Source organism: Balaenoptera physalus (genome assembly GCF_965194825.1).
Source record: "Balaenoptera physalus genome assembly, chromosome: 2".
NCBI lineage: Eukaryota > Metazoa > Chordata > Mammalia > Artiodactyla > Balaenopteridae > Balaenoptera > Balaenoptera physalus.
This window is the reverse complement of record NC_138883.1, coordinates 84,115,683-84,134,406: the sequence shown is the minus strand read 5'-3', so window position 1 is coordinate 84,134,406 and position 18,724 is coordinate 84,115,683. Positions and strand designations below refer to the sequence as shown.

Here is an 18,724-nt window from a genome sequence, read left to right as displayed (position 1 = left end):
GCTGTCAACTCTGGCGCCTCCCCTCTGTGTCCAGACTGTCCGAAGTGACAGGTGGTATAGCAGCAACGGCTTCCGCTCCCTGGTCCCAGGCCTCAGTTTACCCCCAGAAGTGGGGGTGATTTCACGTTGGTGCTCTCGATTCGCGCCCCGTTCCACGTACCCGCCGGGCGGGGCTTTCAGACCCCTTTACACCTAGCGAGCCTGGACTATGTCGTCTGGCGTAGGCAGCCAGGGAAGCTGGAGCGTGCACTGTGGTTACAGCTGGTCGCGCCCTTTCCCAGCCCTCACCCCCGACACGCCGCCGGATCCCGCCTGGGCTTCAGGGCTCTCCCGATTCTCTGTCCTCGGAGATCCCCGAGTCGGCTGCCCAGACCTTCCAGAGCTTTCGGGACAGTACAAGTGCGGAGCTGTTTCTCCTCCCACTTTAGTCCTGAAGTTTGCAACAGGTCCCAGGTCCCGCTTTGGGGGGATTCCGACTCCCGGGTTTGGGCTTGATTCATGGACTCAAGAGGCTGCCCTGAACCGGTGGAGCGGCTTACAGGGCTTTTCCCTTCTCTGATCCTCTCCGGGTCTCAGAGCCCGGGCGGCTGTTCCCCTGCCATCCTTCCTAAGTGAGGCTTGTCATCCCTTGTTTAGGTGCTGACGAACCCCTCCAAGCTCGGACTCTCAGTAGCCGCTTACCCTGTGCCTTCCCCCTCCTTCAGCCCTCCTCTCTTTTGGCTTCTCTTCTCCCCATTCCCTGTCTATGAGGTTTTCTAGAATTTCTGGTTCTCTCCTCCTTGAGTTCTACTTCCTGTGTTCCCACAGCTGGGTGTGTGGACCGCCTGGGTATCACAGTGGGTGTGGGAGACGGCCTTGGGGGGGTGGGGCGCGGGGTGGGGAGAGGACTGCGGTCGGTCCTAATTGGGTTCTGTGGGCGAACCACCTCTCCTGACTCCTGGCTTCAGACTCTGTGGGGCTGGACCGTCTCTGCCTTTTCCATTTCCCCTCCTTCTCTACAGGAACCCTTAGCTTCCAGACACTGTGCCCCCTGATGAAGAAGCCGCACCCCACCACTGCTGCCCTGCCTCCCCCACTGCAGAGAAGTCAAGTGGCTACCAGAGCTCAGTGTGCTGATCAGGGCTGGAACTCCAGGCCCATAGCCCAGCCCCTGACTCCTGAAGCTCAGGTGGGAGTCTGCCACTAGCAATGGCCAACTGGATGCTTATTTCCAAGAACAGGCTGCCTTTTTACTTTCTGAGAGATTTTAAGGACATTGAAAGTTTGGAGTGCTTATTGCCTTCTGCAGGCTGATGGGGAAAAGACAACCACTCCTTCCCCATCCTGCTGCCAGGGTGGCCAGAGCCCGTCTAGCAGGGCGACCTGTTAAGTCAAAAATCCCTGAATTGCCTCTGGATGTTGAACTCTCTCTCTACCTTACTCTCTGGCCTTCCTGGCAGGACCGATCATACCAGCTGTACCAAGGTGAATTATTCTTAAAAGATTCCAGGTGAGGCCAACCCAAAGCCTCCTTCCATATGCTTCCTTGAATGCACTCTGAATTTCTTCTGTTGCAAATTAAACTTCTTTCTTCTTGCTTGGCTCCCAGCGGAGTAGCAAAACAGCCTGTCACTTTTTTCTACACTGAAGAATAGATATACTTGAAGCCCCTATTCAATTCCTCTCACCCTATTCTTCTCCAAACTAAACAGTGCCAGATTCTTTAACCTGTCATCAATAAGCCGTATTTATTATCTGGATTTACATAGTGTCTTTTGCCCTAGGAACTCAAAATGCTTTCAGGTATAATTGAGGCTCATCTCCCTGGTGCCTGAGCCATTAAGAAACCGTTAGTGTATTCCTGTTGCAGGCAACTAAACGGCCCCCTGGTGGCCTGAAAGTGAATATGCTTCTCTAAGTGCCTCTCCTGGACTAAGGGTAGGCAGAGTCAGAACAGAGAATCAAGGCAGCTTGGGGATAGAATGGGCCCAAAAGGTCCTCTTTTGTAAATACCCTCATGGACCCTAGAACCTTTCCCACAGCATCCCTATGGAGCGCTCTCCAGCGTTAGCTAAAAGACCCTCCATGTTGGTGTACGTTATTGTCTGCTCCCTAAGGCAGCCCTTTCAGGCTTCGGAAAGTTCTGACCAATTGTAACAGCAGCAGTTCTGACCAATTGTAACAGCAGCAGTTCTGACCAATTGTAACAGCATCCACACCTTTATTATGTGCTAGGCACCATGCTAAGCACTTACATTCCTTGTCTCACAACAATCTATCAGGTAGTTACTATTTATCTTCATTTTAGAGATGAAGAAATTGCCTCAAAATTGTTCAGTAACTTGCCCAAGGTCACATAGCTAGATAGAATTCAAACCTGAGTCTTTCTGACTCTAGAGCACTAGATACTGATCCCTGTTCTACTCTGTCTCACTGGCAGAGCTGAACTTTGTCTCTGTAGTGGATATTGGGAGTACCACGCACATCACCCTCAGGATGGAGGCTCTCATTCCTCCAGCTGCTAGGAATGTTGGCTACTGATGGCTCACAGCTGCCACTGTCCCTGGGAATTGCCCTGAGGCACCAAAGGAAGCTGTATCTCTCTCTTGGCCTACAAGACCAATAAATAGGGCCAAGTTGCAACAAAACCCAGCCAGAGATGTGCAGGGTTCCTGTTAGGGAAGAGGAGGGCTCTATCCCCAAGGAGCTGCAGAAGTAGCCAGTATGTACTGGCAGGAGCCAGGAGAGGATGTATCGGCTGGATCGAGGGGGAGGTGAATACTAAGTTGAATGAGGGGGAGTTTATTGATATGGGAACACTCTCCCATGAAACAGGATTTAACATCCTGACAAGGATCCTGGGAGACAGGCTCACCAAGTGAAATGGAAATGCCAGAAGTACCATGGCGGAAGATGGAAGAAGGGTTCAAAAAGCTCAGAGAAGTGGGCATGCTCTAGTGGGTATTCTATGTAAGATCAGAAACCCACTTAAGTTCTGCAGGAGGGCCCAGAGGATACTCTGGTTATCAAAGCAAAGAGGAGTGCACTGGTGAGAAGCTGAGTTTTGGCTGTCCTACTCAGGCCCGGGCTGACAGCAAGAGGCCAAAACAGAACTGGCTCCCTAATAGCAATGGGGATGTTAGGACTGTGAAATGATAGAAACCAGAGATTGGCACACTATTGTAATAAGCAGCAAGTCGCAGTGGCAGTGGGGGGGTCCTGACAATAGAGCTATGCAGATGGTTAAAACGTCGTAGCATCTCTGGGGCAAATTAGTGCGAAGAGTGCCTTTTTTTCACATTTTTGCAAGTCACTTAAATGTGGCTTTATAGACAACAGCTGGATTCTCATATCTGCTTTGGTTGGCAATATGTTGTTTTGGTTAAAATATGTGAAGAAAATCCAGCCTCACGAATATATGTATTAACAGTTGGAAAAGAGAGGAGCATTTTAATAGACTTTTCAGCTAATTGTGGGCATTTTCCTTTGATACTACACCAAAACTCAACAAGTAGTATTTTCTTAAATGGTAGTTGTAATGTAGAATATGAAACTATGTCAGTGAACTTTTTGTACTCAATCATATTAAAGTCTATTGATCTACCTTGCATTCTGAACGGCTCTTCTACCTATGCATGATTTTGTAACATCCTTTGGTCATTTGGAAAATATTGGTTCATTGAATTATACAGATCTTTCAAATATTGATACAAGTCATTATACAATACTAAAAATCATATTTGTTAGTATCATCAGAAAAAGTTTTAAGTATTGGGAATCTGTCAAGTTCATGATAGTGCATACAAGTTTCCTAAAATTCTAATTTTCATTTGAAAGCTCAAATTGTATCATTGGCAAAAAATACTATCAGTTGCTTTCCTCAAAGTCACAGGCCTACTTGGTTTGAATCTGAGAAAATATCTGCCAAATAACCAAGTCTGAATGACCATAGTTTACCTGTCAGTTATTTTGTCGAGTGAAAATGGTGTTCTATGAAAAAAATGGCTAGTTTAGCTCATACTTAATTGCACAATTGCTGTTTCTTGAGAGAACCATTATATTTCTGGGTGCAGTACGGTACTTTCTATTTAATTACAGAGAATATTAAAAAAACATGTTTTTAAGGGTTATGATTTAATAAAATTTAACAAACTTTATTGCTTCATTAAGGACATTCTTAAGTGAAACTGACTCTTTTCTTCCCTTCCTTCCTCCCTCCCTCCTTCCCTTTCTTCCTTCCTTCCTACCTTCCTGCCTTCCTTCCTTCCCCTTTCCTCCCTCCCTCCGTCCTTTCTTTTTTTCTTTTTCCTTCCTTCTTTTTTTACAATGAACTACCAGAACAGTTTAGTGCCACTGCCTTGGTTTGATAAGTTGCCAGAAATTTTATCCAACATTGTGTTTGCACCATCAGTGCAAAAGTCAACACAGTTAAAAAGGTATATAATGTCTTAGTATTATTATGCAAATATTTTGACCTTGTGAAATACCTGAAATGGTCTCAGGGACCCCCAGCGATCTGCAAACCACACACAGCTGTACAATGCTGAGCTGTACAATGAAAAGAAATCAGGAATGAAAGATCAGGAGGTTGGTGACAGTTGCTCCAATAAAGTCACGATACCTTGTCTGGTTTCCAGACCTGCCTCAATTTTCAGACCCAGAACGCTTTTTTTTTTTTTTAATTTACTTACTTTATTTTTATTTATTTTTGGCTGCGTTGGGTCTTTATTGCTGTGCACGGGCTTTCTCTAGTTGCAGCGAGCGGGGGCTACTCTTCATTGCGGTGCATTGGCTTCTCATTGTGGTGGCTTCTCTTGCTGTGGAGCACGGGCTCTAGGCACGTGGGCTTCAGTAGTTGTGGCACGCAGGCTCAGTAGTTGTGGCTCATGGGCTCTAGAGCACAGGCTCAGTAGTTGTGGTGCACAGGCTTAGTTGCTCCACGGCATGTGGGATCTTCCCAGACCAGGGCTCAAACCCATGTCCCCTGCATTGGCAGGTGGCAGATCCAGAACCCTTTGACTAAAGGAGAGGTTGGGTCTCCAGGAGGAAGTCTTCCGTAATACTATGGCAATACAGTAATGATTTTCTACTCCTTCTCCAAAGGGACCTATGGCCATTTACCTGGGTAACTGTACAGTGGGGAAAGTGGAATAGCCAAACATTTTAAGGTCATGCCGTGTCTGAGTTGACACTGATATCTGGAGACCTGAATCATCATCATGGCTGCCTGGTAGAGTGGCCTTACATAAAAATATGTACAGGCTCATGGGCTGTAGAAAACAGCTTGATGAGTTGGTTAGAGGCCTAGAAAGGGAAACAATGGAAAATTGGGAAGAAGAAGAGGCATGTGGATGTATCTATGGGAGTGGACACAAAGTGTGAAGATCTATACATTGCATGTTAATGTCCACCCGAGAGCATCCACCATGGAGGAGAGGCTAAATATCCAAGTAGATAGAATGACTTGGCTAGTTGACATTAGCCAGCCTCTGTCATCTACCTCTTGTGCTGGCCCAATAGGCACATGGAAAAGTGGTCATGTTGCCATAGATGGAGGCTACACATAGGCATATAGTGTATGGCGGCAGGGGTGCACCCAGCAGAATGGGCTCCCACTCACCAAGGCTGGCCTTTTTATTGTTGCTGCCAAATCTCCAACCTGCCAACATCTGATGTTACTTGGTAACAAGGTGACTACATTGCACCTGTTCTAATCGGGAAGGCTTGATGATTCATCTTGACTTGAATCAGCATGTATTCTGGACGGCTTTTTCTTTCCTGCTAAAGGCCTCAGCCAGCACCACTCTCTGAGAGCTTAAAGAGTGTTTGATTCACAGATATGGGATCTCATATAACATTACATCAGACCAAAAGTCCCACTTTACAGCAAAAGAATGGGCACACGGTCGTAGAATCTTCTGGGCCTATCACATTCATCGCTACCCACTGGTGAATAGAGATGATAGAGTGAAAGAAAAGCCTTTCAAAGGTGCAGCTGAAGCACTGTTTTAGAGATGATGGGACACCATGCTCCAGGATGAAGTATGTACCCTATTCAATAACTATAATATGGTGCTATGGACCAACAAGTAGGATATAAAAGCCTAATAAACAAGGGGTTGAAGTAGGAATAAGCCCACTCACCATCACTCCCAGTGATCCTTTGGGGGGAATTCGTGGTTCCTATTCCTACAGTTCTAGGATCTCTGGGTTTAGAGAATCTAGTTCCCAGAGGTAGAACACTTCCATGAGGGCACAGAAAAAGAATCCCATCAACTTTAAGTGTGGCTGCTTCCTGCCTTTTAGATTCCTTGTACCAAGACACCAGCAGCAAAAAAAAAAAAAAAAAAAGAGTCACTTCCTGCCAGGGGTACTTGACCCTGATCCTTGGGAAGAGATAGGGCTGCTGCTATATAATGGGGTCAGGGAAGAAGATGTTTGGCACCCAGGCGATCCTCTAGGGTGTCTCTTGGTACTCCCTTGCCCAATTTTGGTAGTAAGTAGACAAATTCAGCAGCATGGTTTGAAAAGGGCATGGTGGTTAGGAGCTCAGACTCCTTGGGGAATGAGGATCTGAGTCACCCCACCAGGTGAGCCACTTAGACCAGGAGAGGTACAAGCTGAAGGTAAAGAGAATCTAGAATGGGTAATGGAGGGATGCTGAATATCGGTGTGACACCAAGACAAGCTTCAGTAGTGAGGGCTACTTACCTTCCTAGAAGTTTCTCAGAGGAAACAATCACTAGAATTCTGGAGGGGCTATTCCTAGGCAGAGGGTGCTTACCATATGATGCAAAGAGTTCCAGGCTGTGCAAAGGGGGTGCTGTCATGGTTGCTATGGTGCACCACCCAGATCCTGCCTCTGGGACCAAGAAGCTTATCCCCAAGTTGCTAGGAGTGTTGGCTGCTGAATGCTCACAGCTGAGTCTCTCCCTGGGCATTTCCGTCAGCTGCCAAAGGGAGCTGCCTTGCCTGACTTCATGAGGGATAATCTGCCTAGTCAATGTTGCCGGGTGGGGGTGGGGCGTTCAACCTCAGTTGGGGCAGCTCTGAAGTGTCATCCCAACCCCCGAGCTCCCTGTGGAGGCGTCCTTTGTTGTGACTGCATCCTTGATCAATTTCTTCCTCTGCTCAGTCTTGATTCCTTCACTCCCTCAGATGTGTTGTTTCTGAGAGCACTTCCCAATAAACTTCCTACAAGAAGCAAATCTCTGTTTCATAATGTTTCACGAGAAACCTGACCTAAGACAGTCACCTCAGTCACCTAAGATTCCAACCTTTAGGACCCAGGTGAACAAGTCTCATCCATTTGAAGGTGGACCGCCTGACCACCTTTATGTCCGTGCTGTGGTTCCCTCCACCAGCCCTCACAGAATGTCAGGTGCCTCCTACATCCTGGCCACCTTCCACCAAATGCCCTCCAGCTTGTGCGTTTCCCCATGATAAAGCCACCGAGACTGAAGTCCCTAAGTGCATCAGATGTGGTCTGACATGCCAAGAATGAGAATGCAACCGACTCTTCCTTGGTTCCAGAGCCCTGGCTGCACATTGGAACCAAGACTGAAGCTCTTTGGAAATCCAAACGCCTCACTTCCTTCCCCTCTCCCCACCCACCCATCCCAGGTCCTGAATCAGAGGGTCTGGGAACAGTAAGGAGCATCCAGTGTTACCAGAGCTTCCCAGGTGATTCTGATTGATATCAAGATGGCAGTCACTGGGCTCAGTACTCCACTTTAATTCAGCAGCCTAAGAGTCTGTCCGTTTTTTTGGCAGCCTTCTCGTTTGACTCATATGAAGCTGGCTGTCGGTGAAAACCCTCAGTTTTATTCACACATGCTTCTGCTAAGCCGCTACTTCCCCACCCTGTCCTTGTACAGTCGGTGCCTTGGAGCCAAGCCCGGATCTCTCAGTTAAGCCCTGTTCATTTTACCTTGTGAGGTTCAGGCTGTTGCTCCAGCAGGTTAGGATGTTTTGGGATCCTGAGTCTGTCTCTCAACACCTCCCCTATCCTCACTGGCTTCCTGCTATTCACAAAGTTGAGGGGCCGGTTCACTGTGGCTTTGCCCAGGTCCTGATAAACAGATGGACCAGGACGGGAGTAAGGAGGGAAGCAATCAAACAATTCTGAGGGCACTCCTGACATGCAATGCACCATGCCCACCTGGAGAAGGATGTTGTCTAACTTATTTCCATCACACTTATGAAAATGGGTCCATTTCACAGACAGATAAACAGAGGCAGAGAAGACGAGTAATGTGTCCAAGAACACCCGGTGGGGGGAAGAGCCGATCCTTTTCCTGCCATCTTCAGCTCTCATCTCTAGGTTTGTCATCTCTCAGAGGAAAGTGACAAGGTTGGCCCTTCTGATGGGACAGAGATTTTTAGAGCTGGAAGCAATCTTGGAAATGATCAAAAACTTAACAGATCAGGGAGCTCAGGTAACTTGCCAAGATCTCACAGCTAACCTTTGCTCTGGTTGAGACTAAAATCTAGGTTTCTTGAGGATGGATCCAGTGTTCCCCTAGTTACACCTCCAGGTAAGTTTGATCCAAAATGATACTTCAGGGCTTCCCTGGTGGCGCAGTGGTTGAGAATCTGCCTGCCATTGCAGGGGACATGGGTTCGAGCCCTGGTCTGGGAAGATCCCACATGCCGCAGAGCAACTAGGCCTGTGAGCCACAACTACCGAGCCTGCGCATCTGGAGCTTGTGCTCCGCAACAAGAGAGGCCACGATAGTGAGAGGCCCACGCACCGCGATGAAGAGTGGCCCCCGCTTGCCGCAACTGGAGAAAGCCCTCGCACAGAAACGAAGACCCAACACAGCCAAAAATAAATAAATAAATAAATAAATAATAAAAAAAAAGGAACTCCTTTAAAAAAACAAAACAAAACAAAACAAAAACAAAATGATACTTCAAAGGGAAACACACATGGGACTGATTCTTTTCCACTTCCAAGTCCAGGATGGTTCCTGCTATGATTCTAGGAGGGGTTGGTATGGGAGGACAGGCCATGTCTTCCTCCTGGGTTTCTGCAGAGAACTCTTGATCGCCTGTCCTTTTTCCCTACGGGATTAGAGCCTCAGCACCTGCTACCCAGCCTTGTCCTTGCCTGCATTCACACTCAGCTCTCAGAGTGCAGAGGGTGGCTGGATCTGGAGCCAAAGCTGGACATACAGCCGGACTGATGGACACCTCCTGGTCTTCACTGTCACGCCTGCCTCATCAGCTGTGATGGCGTGGAGGTGGTGGGAGGTTGGCGTTTGCCCGTGATGTGACTTCACAAGTTCAGGCTGCTTGGGGGACAGCCTGCTTCACGAGCACCCCTAACTCAGCCTGCCCTGGGAAGGTGGGTCCAGGCCCTGATCCACACAAACTGTTGGAAGAAAAAACCACAAAAAACCCAAAGAGCAAGTCAGTGAAGATAGTTGTGGAAAGAATAGCAATATACACTGAGGAGGAAGTAATAAGAAACTGCTTTTCTCCTGTCAGCGTCTGCTAACAAGTAATAATAATAATAATAATAATAATAATATTGAGCTCATGTGCAGGCAGGGTATTAAGTACTTTACGTGCATTATATTATTTAATTCTTACAGAGTCCTGTGAGGCATAATTATCCCCATCTTACAGGTAAGAAAGTTGAGGCACAGGACTGTTACAAGATAAACCAGCTAGTAAGTGGCTGGGTTCATAGCGTAGTGAGCCCAGCCTGGCTCCCTGTGCCTGACTAGGAAACAGATCTTCGAGGATGCAACATCTGAGCCAACCTTCATTCCAGAAGTAAGCTAGCCACTGGCCCAAGACACTCAACAGGCCTCCGGGCTTCTGAACCCCGCTGCTTCATCAAGTAAGTCATGGCATCAGGTAAGAAACCCACCTAATCTGACTCTCTTGTTTGTCTGGTAACTGGGCCACTCAAAGATCTGAGTTCAACTTCCACCGCTAAACTTCTCTGATGAACAGGTTGAGAAACCAAAAAGCAAGAGGTCCCCACACAAAGCTGCCAAGTGAGCAAGTGACTTCGGGACCTGCCCCCGGGGCTCCAGGCCACCAGTATCTCCCTGGGAGACAGCACGACCTTCTATGGCCCAAAGTTCTCACAGCCTTCTATGGCCCAAAGCTCGGACATGCCAAACTCTCCAGCATACCCATCTTCACAACTGATCCAGACCTAGCAGCGACTTCCCTAAGGGTCTGCCTTCGGGGTTCCCAGCCTTTCCCCAGGAGGCACGTGCTCTCCAGTGTGCCCAGCAGGGGGCATCCTCGCCCTTCCACCTTCTGCCCTGGGGGGGATGAGATTGGCAGACTGTCTGAGGCGCCCTCTTCTCAGCTCAGCCCAGGAGCCAGTCTCCCAACCTGTGTATTCGTGTGACCTCTCTGATTTTCTCTATATCCAGTCTAGCATTATTTACACAATATTTTTGTCAATTCACATTTTAAAAAACCTAAATGTATTTTTAGAGGAAAAAAATCCCTCTTGGATGAAGGTTTTCCCAGCTCCCTTTGCTGCTTGGATTTCTTGCATTCTGAGGGCTGCTTTGCAGGATGTGGGCAGGCGAGGACAGACGAAGCTGCAGTTGGGGGTCTCAAGAAGTGGGTCCAGGCAGTGTCATCACTGGGTAAAGATGGGTGAGGCTTTATTCTGTGGATTCAGAGCCTCAAACTTCAGAGCCGGAGATAGAAAGGGTAAAAGAGTAAAGAGCCCTGAAATCCTTGCCTTCCTTGTGGCGCCCCCAATCCTGTGAAATGAGAGAGCCTCCACCTTCCCCATCCCCATGCCAAGGGAGAGAGAGGGGATTGTCTTTCCAGGCCCAAAGTAGAGAGAAGGCTGCAGGGTGGACCAGAGGGAGGGACTTGGGTACAGGAGCAGGGGTGGCTGCAGGTGACAGGTGCAGGGGCTTTGGGAAGGGACAGGGATTTCCCTTGCAAAATGCATTCAAACAGACAGAGAGGGAACCTGATCCCAGGGAGGGAATCGGAAGAGCAGGAGGCACCAGAGGGGCCCCCAGAGGGGTCCAAGGCTGGAGGGATGAGGGAGGAGAGATGAGAGACAGCAGGGCTTAGAGGGAGGGGAGGGAGGCTGAGTCCTGAGGGCACAGGGCATGGCAGCATGGAGGATTCCCAAGCTGTTTCCACAGGTTCAGTCAGGCCTTGCTCCAGGATCCACCCCAGTGGTCTTAGAATTATTTTTCCAGGGCTTATTTTTGTGCTAGGAACCCCCTCAGCTCCAACCCCTAGAGGCCCCCATCCTCCTGCCCTGGGCCGGACTGGCCATCAGAGGCAGTTCTAGGGCCTGGGTGAGGGTCCCGTTGTCGTCAGGGGGTGGCACAAATGTCCATGGTGGGGCCTGGAACAGAAAGCCGGGCCCTGAGAGGGGAAGGAAGTCCGGGGCAGAGCTCCCGGCTCCCCCAGCTGGGTTAAGAAGGGTGATGAGAGCAGATTAGGCAAGAGGAAGTGGGCTGGGCTGGACTGGGCCGTGACTGAGCTCCCCGGCCGGGCCCTGGGCCGGAGCAGAGTTACGGCCATGAGCCCTGAGCAGCACCCTGAGCTGAGGCCCCTGCAGTCAGCCCTCCTGCCCCAAGGTTCTCCTCCACAGGCCCCGGCACAGGGCAAAGGAGGGAGCCTGGCAGGAGAGCAAGGTGGAGGCTGGTGGCTGAGGGGTGCTTGAAGCAGCCGTGTGTGGAGTGGCGGCTGGTCAGTGAGGTTTCAGGCCTCATCCAGGTCCGGAGGGCCAAGAGGAGGGAGTCACGTGTGACGCGGGTGAGGGGCGCGATTGCCTCACTTGCACCTCATTTTCACGGGGAGGAAGCACCGAGAAGGAGGAGCTGGGTGGTCAGCAAACTTCGCTTATTCAAAACGCTCAGTCCCAGCTGGACCCCGCTCCTCCCTCAGCTCCCACCTCCAGGGTGGTCCCAGGCTCCTCGGCCTCTGAGAGTGACCCCTGTGCTCTGGGCCCCACCTCTGGGGGGGTCCCTTCCCCTCGTGAGCTCCTTGCTCGCCCCCCTCAGTGTCCACCTGGGCAGCGGTATCCCCAGCTGGCCCCTCCCCACATCTGACCAGGGATTACCCCTGGGGCGGAGAGGGCCCTGCTCCGAGGCGGCCAGGCCTCGGGACCTGCCTCTCGGTGCTGAGCAGCACAGAGAAGGAAGCCCTGAGCAGGAAGTGCTGAGGCACGGGGTGAGGGCGGGGGGCTTTGCGGAGGGGAGCCCGGCCTCCCTGCAGGAGCAGGGACCACAGCCCCCCACTGCGGGCGGGCGGGACGAGGCTGATTTAAAAGGCAGGTGGGCCTCTGGCCGGAGCACTCAGCTCTGCACCCAGCTACTGCCCCCCGCGGGCTGTAAGAGCGCCCAGACTTCCGGACTAGCTGGGGCGGGTGCTGTGTGAGCCCAGCTAGTCTCCCCCCACCCCGCCCGCCCTCCTTCCTCCCCTCCTCCTGCGCGCTGTGCCTGCCCAGCCTCTCCTAAGACGGACGCTTGGCACTATGTCTCTGCGTAACCCTGTCCTGCAACCCCCCGGGGTGAAGGCCTATCTGAGCCAAGGCGAGCGCTTCATCAGATGGGATGATGTGAGTGGGGCTGGGCGGAGGGCTGCAGGGGTGGCACCCGCACTGCCTGGGGCTTTGCGGGGCCGGGGGGGGGGGGGGTGCGGTTGCTGGCTTGGTTTATGTCTGCCAGGACTCAGGCGCCTGTGTGGCTTGGCCAGGCAGCTGACACAACTACCCAGATAAACAAACCTGGGCGGGAGGGTGTGTGCCACGAGCCTGTGTCCCTGGGCTGCTGGGGCTAAGGCTCTGTGTCTGGATGTGGGAAGACGATGGCTGCCTGGGTGGTCATAGGAGGAAATTGCTTTGGGTCTGGGTCTGTCTTTCCCTAAAGCCCCCAAGAAGAGAAGGGTGTGTTGCTCCCGGTCTCGGCAGTGGGAGGAAAGGTGTCCCAGAGCTGAGGCAGGGCCAGCAGCAGCGGTGAGCCAGGCCCCTGCTCCCAGCACAGACAGCCCATTCCAGCCCCAGCCGGGCGCCAGGACTGGAATCCTCGCCCCTCCCCACCTGGCCCCGGCCCTGATCCTGGGATGCCCTGCTCTCCCCCAGCTGCTGTGGGGTGGCCACGAAAGGCTCCTGGACCCCAAGTGAGAACCGGAGGCTCTCCTCCCAGGGGCCTGGGAGGGAACGGATAGACTTCTGCTTCCGCCAGCTGCTCTCAGCCTGGCTCCCTGACGCCGGCCCGTCTGCAGGGAAGGGGAAACCACACTTTGCCCTGCACCTCTGTCTCCACTGTGTCTGCTGCTTCCCAAACTGGGCCTGCTTCCCAGCCTCCGGTCCTCCCGGAGCCTGAAGATGTGTGTGTTGCCATAGGCCAGGGATTCTCCTGGGCGGCTGAGGGGAACAACTTGGGGCCCCTCCTTCAGGGAGGTAAGACTGCTGGGCTGGCCCAGCATGACAGTCAGCGCTGGCTGCTCCCAGGAAGGGAGCCTGAAGTCTCTGGACTGGCTGTGGGGGGAGGAAGGGCCCTTAGGGCTGGTTCCTCCTCCTTGCAGGTGGGATGAGGGGGCTCTGGGTCTGTGAGTTACGGCTCTCAGGCCTTTGGGGCTGGGCTAGGCTGAGTAATCTGGTTGCCATGACTATGGGGAGCGGGCCTGTGGTGAGAGGCTTTCTGCTTCCCCACGAGTGGTGTGGTCACTGTGGCATGGTGGAGCCATGTCCCAGGAGCCCATGGAATGAGGGAAGTGGCTCAGAATGAAAAGTGAAGCGGCCTCTCTCCGTTCCTCTGGGAAGTGTGTGTAACCTGACTGGGCAGAGGGTCATCAGGGATGGGGACGTGCTATGTGGCCTTCTCTGCAAGCCAGCATCCGTGTACCTGGCAGGCCCGCTGCCCTCCCCAAGGCAGGGCACTGCAGGGTCCTAGGTCCTGCCTCCCACGAGCAGGAATCTTCCCCGTCACGGGGCACACGCACCTGCCAGACGAGGCTCTGCTCTCAGACCGCCTTTGGCCCAGTAGGCAGATGACCTGGGTACAGGATAAGCACAATGCACAGGATGTAATCAACTCCCAGCTTACTTTTGTGTCCCACAGCCCGTTCACAGTGTATTCTGTGGGAGAAGCTCCCCTACGACCCATGGAAGGAAACTCAGCCAGTCATGAGATGTTCCATTTGCTCCTGGGGAATAGACAAGCCTAGGACACTTTTCCTCACAAAGCCCAGTCTTACTTCAGAAACTAGTTATAACTCAAAACTCCAGTCTTAATTTAGAATGACATCTTCTGCCCCACCTCCAAGAATGGTTTCAGGTGGGCTGCAGGCCCTGTGGAAAGGCCTGTGGGAGGATTCCCTGATCTTCCTCTATGCCCACTAGGGGTGGGGTGCAGTGAGGAAGGAGGGAAAGCGGTACCAAAGTTCTTAACTGAGCAGCTGCTATCACGAAGTGGGCCTGGTGGAAGTGTAAGGCTTCTTCTTTCTCTCATGCGCATTTTTGAGGATTCTTAGGAGACCCTCCCTCTGAGCTGGGGATCTCTTATTTAGGGTCCTCCTGCCATCTCTGTTTCAGGAGGTCACTCGAAATTACTTCTTTAGCCCCGCAGAATCCAGTTACCACCCTCAGCTTCGTGCACCTTCGGCTTTGCCCCTTTCTCCCACAGGCCCACTCTGGATCCAGAAAATACTCACGGGTTCGTTGCCCCACAGACTCTGGGGGGTCGGGCTCACCTAGCACACCAGCATCTCTCTCATCCGCTCAGTTTCCTGGGCAGGAGTCAGACCCCAGTTTGTCATGCACCACAACTGCAGGGGTGACGAAAGCTCTCTAAGTGCGAGCTTAAGGTGAGGGGTCAGGTACCCCAACCCTCCCTTCAGGAGGGAAGGGAAGGGAGTTCACAACACAGCTTTCTCCAGAATTAGGTTCCTCACACAGTATTCTCTTTTCCCCCATATCCTAACTGCCCCTGATCTGAGAACCTTTTTCTGGACCATTTCCTTTGTAAATTCTGCATTTGGTCTGGTTTGGTGTGCAGCAACTCTCATGCCTTGTTGGAAACTTCGATTTTAGTATCTTGTTATTTGTGCATACAAAGGCCATTAAAATAAAAGGTAGGCTGTGTGCTCTGTGAGTGGAGCAGGAACTCAGAAGCGAGTTCATCTTTCATTCACTTGCTCCTTCAGCAAACATGGCGCATGCAGCTCATGGTCTAGTACAGGCTTGTTTCCTGGGAGTCCGTGAGCCCCTTGGGGATTTCCTGGAGGGGCTTCTAGGTCTGAGAACCGGCCCCCGCCCTGTTGTTGCAGCATGCCTCAGGAAAGGCTTTGCAGAAGCTAGTCTTTGGTGGTATTTTAGGCAAGAGGGGCTGGGTGCTGAGGCTGGGAGGTGGGAAGGCACTTGGGACAGCTAGGGGGTGGGGCGGTGGGGTTCATGGATGGAAGGACTGGGCAGGCAGGAAGCTAGGCAGCTTTGCGGGAGTTGGGCTCTCAGCTCTCACCGTGTTCAGCACTCCTGGGGGTAGCATGGAGTCTTGGTGAGGGACATTCTACCTCTTTGGCTAAGCTGTGGGCTTTGAAAACAGGGTGAGGTGGGGGCCAAGACCCTGCTTGGGGTCTAGAGGGAGAACTTCTATTTGGGATTTAGAGGGGAAACCCTCTTCTCTTCCAGAAATGTCATCTCCAATCCTCTACCCCTCCCCACCCCTGGTTCAGAGCTTTTAAGGCTTATACCCAGCCCTTAGCTCTGGAGAACAAAGAGAAATGCCTGCAGATCCCTGGGACGGCCACCTCCTAGGCAGATGGTGAGCTCTGAAACCTCTGGCCTGGGCCAGGAAAGCTCGGCCTGAAGTCTCAGAGCAGGGAGCTGACTCCTTCTCTCTGCAGGAAACAACCATAGCCTCCCCGGTTATCCTCCGTGTGGATCCCAAGGGCTACTACTTGTACTGGACATATCAGAGTAAGGTGAGGCAGCCCCTACCTACCATGGCCCTGGCCTCCTGCTGATCCACTGAGTCCAAGCAGCCTCTCGATGACGCAGGGGTGGAGGTGTGGATGCCAGGAGTATAGAATGACCGGGAAGGGTGGCTCTGGGAGATCTCCTGTGGGCAGGGGCTATTTGCTTTGGGAGGGAGGATGCAGTCACTCCAACCATGGCTGCCTTGGGCCCACATGCTTCAGCTTTAGCATCCCTTGGAGAGAGATAGAGAAAGGAATTAGAGCTACTGCTGAAGGCTGCTTCCCTGCCTGTGGTTCTGGGTAAACTTGAGGGCTCAGAGAGATCAGAGAAGGTCCTCGGCACCTGCACGGAAGGAAGGGAGGGGGAACATGGGGAGAGTCTGGAATGGGGGAGGGGAGGCTGGAGGTCACAGCTCCCAAGTAACTCGAGTGGCCAGGGGAGGAGTGGCCAGAGAGGAAGGGAGGAGGGTCACCATGAGGAAGGAGAGCCCGATCGCTGAGAAGGGAAGGTTGGGGTCTGGGAAGCCCCCCAGTCTTGGCACCTAGAGAAAGCAGCTGGCCAAGACGTGAAGGGGTGTGAAGCTCCCTCCTCGCTGCCCTTCATTCTTGACCTGATGTCTTTGTCCACATCCTGTCTTTGCTCCTACCAGGAGATGGAGTTTCTGGATATCACCAGCATCCGGGACACCCGCTTTGGGAAGTTTGCCAAGATGCCCAAGGTAAGTGGGCCCAGTAGCGGCCCAGGCTCAGCACGGCCACCAGCTCCACGAGGCTGGGGCAGGAGTCCCTGTGGGGGCAGGGAGCCTGATCTCTGGAGCCAGGGGAAGGGTTTGTGGGCTGAGCAGAGGGTCTCTCCCTGAGCTGAGGAAGGGGCATGACTGCCCCCTGGCTCGCTGGGGCTTTGGTATCAGGGCACAGTGGATGGAGATGTTGCGTGGCCAGCTACTGCCCCTAGAGCACCCCAGGCCGTCTGGGAGGTGTTGCTTGCATCCTCTCCCCCTCCACCCCGACTGCTTTGCCTATATTTGCCTAATGCTGGTAGGAAAATTGGAGGAAGGGATTGGTGGGAAGCAGGATTCCCTGAGACCGGGGACTAAGAATCTGTCTTCAAATGAAAAATGGCAAACAAAATACACAGAACTCCCAGGCCCCAAAGTCTTGGTTAATCTCTTCCTGTGGGCCTCTCCCTCCCGTGGTTCCTAAGATGGGCATGGATGGGATGCCACCCCCGTGGGCCAGATTTCAAGTGGCTGAGAGGGAAAGACAGGGAGAGCCACAGTGGGCAGGGACGGGGGCACACACCTCTGATCCTAACCGTGTCACGACCTGCTGCAGAGCCAGAAGCTCCGGGATGTCTTCAACATGGACTTTCCTGACAACAACTTCCTGCTGAAGACGCTCACCGTGGTGTCTGGCCCCGACATGGTGGACCTCACCTTCCATAACTTCGTCTCCTACAAAGAGAACGTGGGCAAGGTGCACCGGGGGTGCCTGGCCTGGGGCTGGGCACCTGGGACAGCCTGAGAGACAGGCCTGGGCCACGGCGTGGGGCGGCACCTTTGTGGTCGGGGGCCTGACTGCTGTGCCCTGGGGTTCTGCAGGACTGGGCTGAAGATGTCCTGGCTCTGGCCAAACACCCGCTGACAGCCAACGCCTCCCGCAGCACCTTCCTGGACAAGAGGTAAGTGCCTGCCTGCCTGGCTTGAGCGCGTGGGGCTAAGTGTGTCAGCCCGGGCCTTGACGGGCTGCTTTCTGCCCACCAGCCTGGTGAAGCTCAAGATGCAGCTCAACCCTGAAGGGAAGATTCCTGTGAAGAAGTGAGTCTCCCCTCTTCCCTCCCCACATGTCCTCTGAGCTCCCCAAGGCCTTCCCTCTCCAGGCCTGACCCCTCTCTTGGCCTGGTGCTTTTCTCTGCTTCTTCAGTTTTTTCCAGATGTTTCCTGCTGACCGCAAGCGGGTGGAAGCTGCCCTCAGCGCCTGCCACCTCCCAAAAGGCAAGGTGAGTGGTTCCTCCCTCCCCAGCCCACCCCCAGCATTCTCCTTCTCACCTGAGTTGCCTTGGACTGGAGGGCACCCTGGGCAGGCCTGGTGGGGATGGGGAGGGCAGGAATGACAGTTCAGTCCCAGCCAACAGCCCGAAAAGTCAGTTCACTCTAGAGCCACCGGTTCCTGGTACAAGGCACAGTGACAGAACCGGGGCAGGGGGTTGAGGTGCCCGGGTTCAGAGCAGGTTGGTCTATACCCCTTCAGCTCCAATAGGAAAACATTTTTCCTTTCTTTTTACTTAAGTAATTTTTAATTACAAGTCGTATGCTGGGTCACCCCACGAGGTGCCTTATGTGACTTACAAAAAGGAGCCCTGTGCGCAGATGCAGCCCTGAGCCAGGGTTCCTGCCTGGCGGGGGTAGATCTCAGGCCCCTGTCCTCCCTTGGCCAGTGCCTTTGTGGATTCCATGGAGTCTTTTCTCCTGGTAAGAATTTGGAACGTTATAAATAAATAAAACTAAGTCCTCATAGATCACTTGTCCACCTGAATCCCAGGAGGAATACGTCCCCCCCACTCAACTCTACGGAGCTGGTGACCCCTTGGTGCAATGAGTCACAGGGGATGCAAGCTTGGGGTTGGGGAGAGGGTGGGAATGGGCTCCTGCTGAGGGCACCACTTGCTGCTGTCACATCCACCCTCCTTTTCTCCTGCCTCCTGAGTTCCCACCTTGGCTAAGTCCTCCTTATTTATCAGCTCTCCTGCATCCCGGTAGGAGCCATTGAGCCATCTTTGCTTGCAGCTGATGGGTCCAAGATTCGGTCTAGCTATCCT

General features: G+C 52.7%; 1 protein-coding gene across 12 annotated transcripts in view; it reads left to right on the top strand.

Annotated features, from left to right (window-relative positions):
• The first annotated feature begins 19 nt into the window (after positions 1 to 19).
• Positions 20 to 18,724, top strand: part of PLCB2 (phospholipase C beta 2) — a 31,504-nt gene continuing 12,799 nt past the window's right edge. For 2 of the 12 annotated variants that reach the window (XR_014260853.1, XR_014260854.1), the window contains exons 1-7: positions 11,253 to 12,547; positions 15,835 to 15,912; positions 16,557 to 16,625; positions 17,242 to 17,382; positions 17,508 to 17,587; positions 17,670 to 17,723; positions 17,830 to 17,905. Coding sequence is in view for 10 of the 12 variants with exons in the window: in XM_082450688.1 (XP_082306814.1) it covers positions 12,464 to 12,547; positions 15,835 to 15,912; positions 16,557 to 16,625; positions 17,242 to 17,382; positions 17,508 to 17,587; positions 17,670 to 17,723; positions 17,830 to 17,905; positions 18,276 to 18,287 (594 nt within the window). In the remaining 2 variants the exon portion in view is untranslated. Of the gene's footprint in view, positions 12,548 to 13,212; positions 13,391 to 15,619; positions 15,753 to 15,834; positions 15,913 to 16,556; positions 16,626 to 17,241; positions 17,383 to 17,507; positions 17,588 to 17,669; positions 17,724 to 17,829; positions 17,906 to 18,275; positions 18,378 to 18,724 lie in introns of those variants that run through there. The other 10 variants (XM_082450689.1, XM_082450685.1, XM_082450691.1 and 7 more) reach the window with 9 other exon arrangements.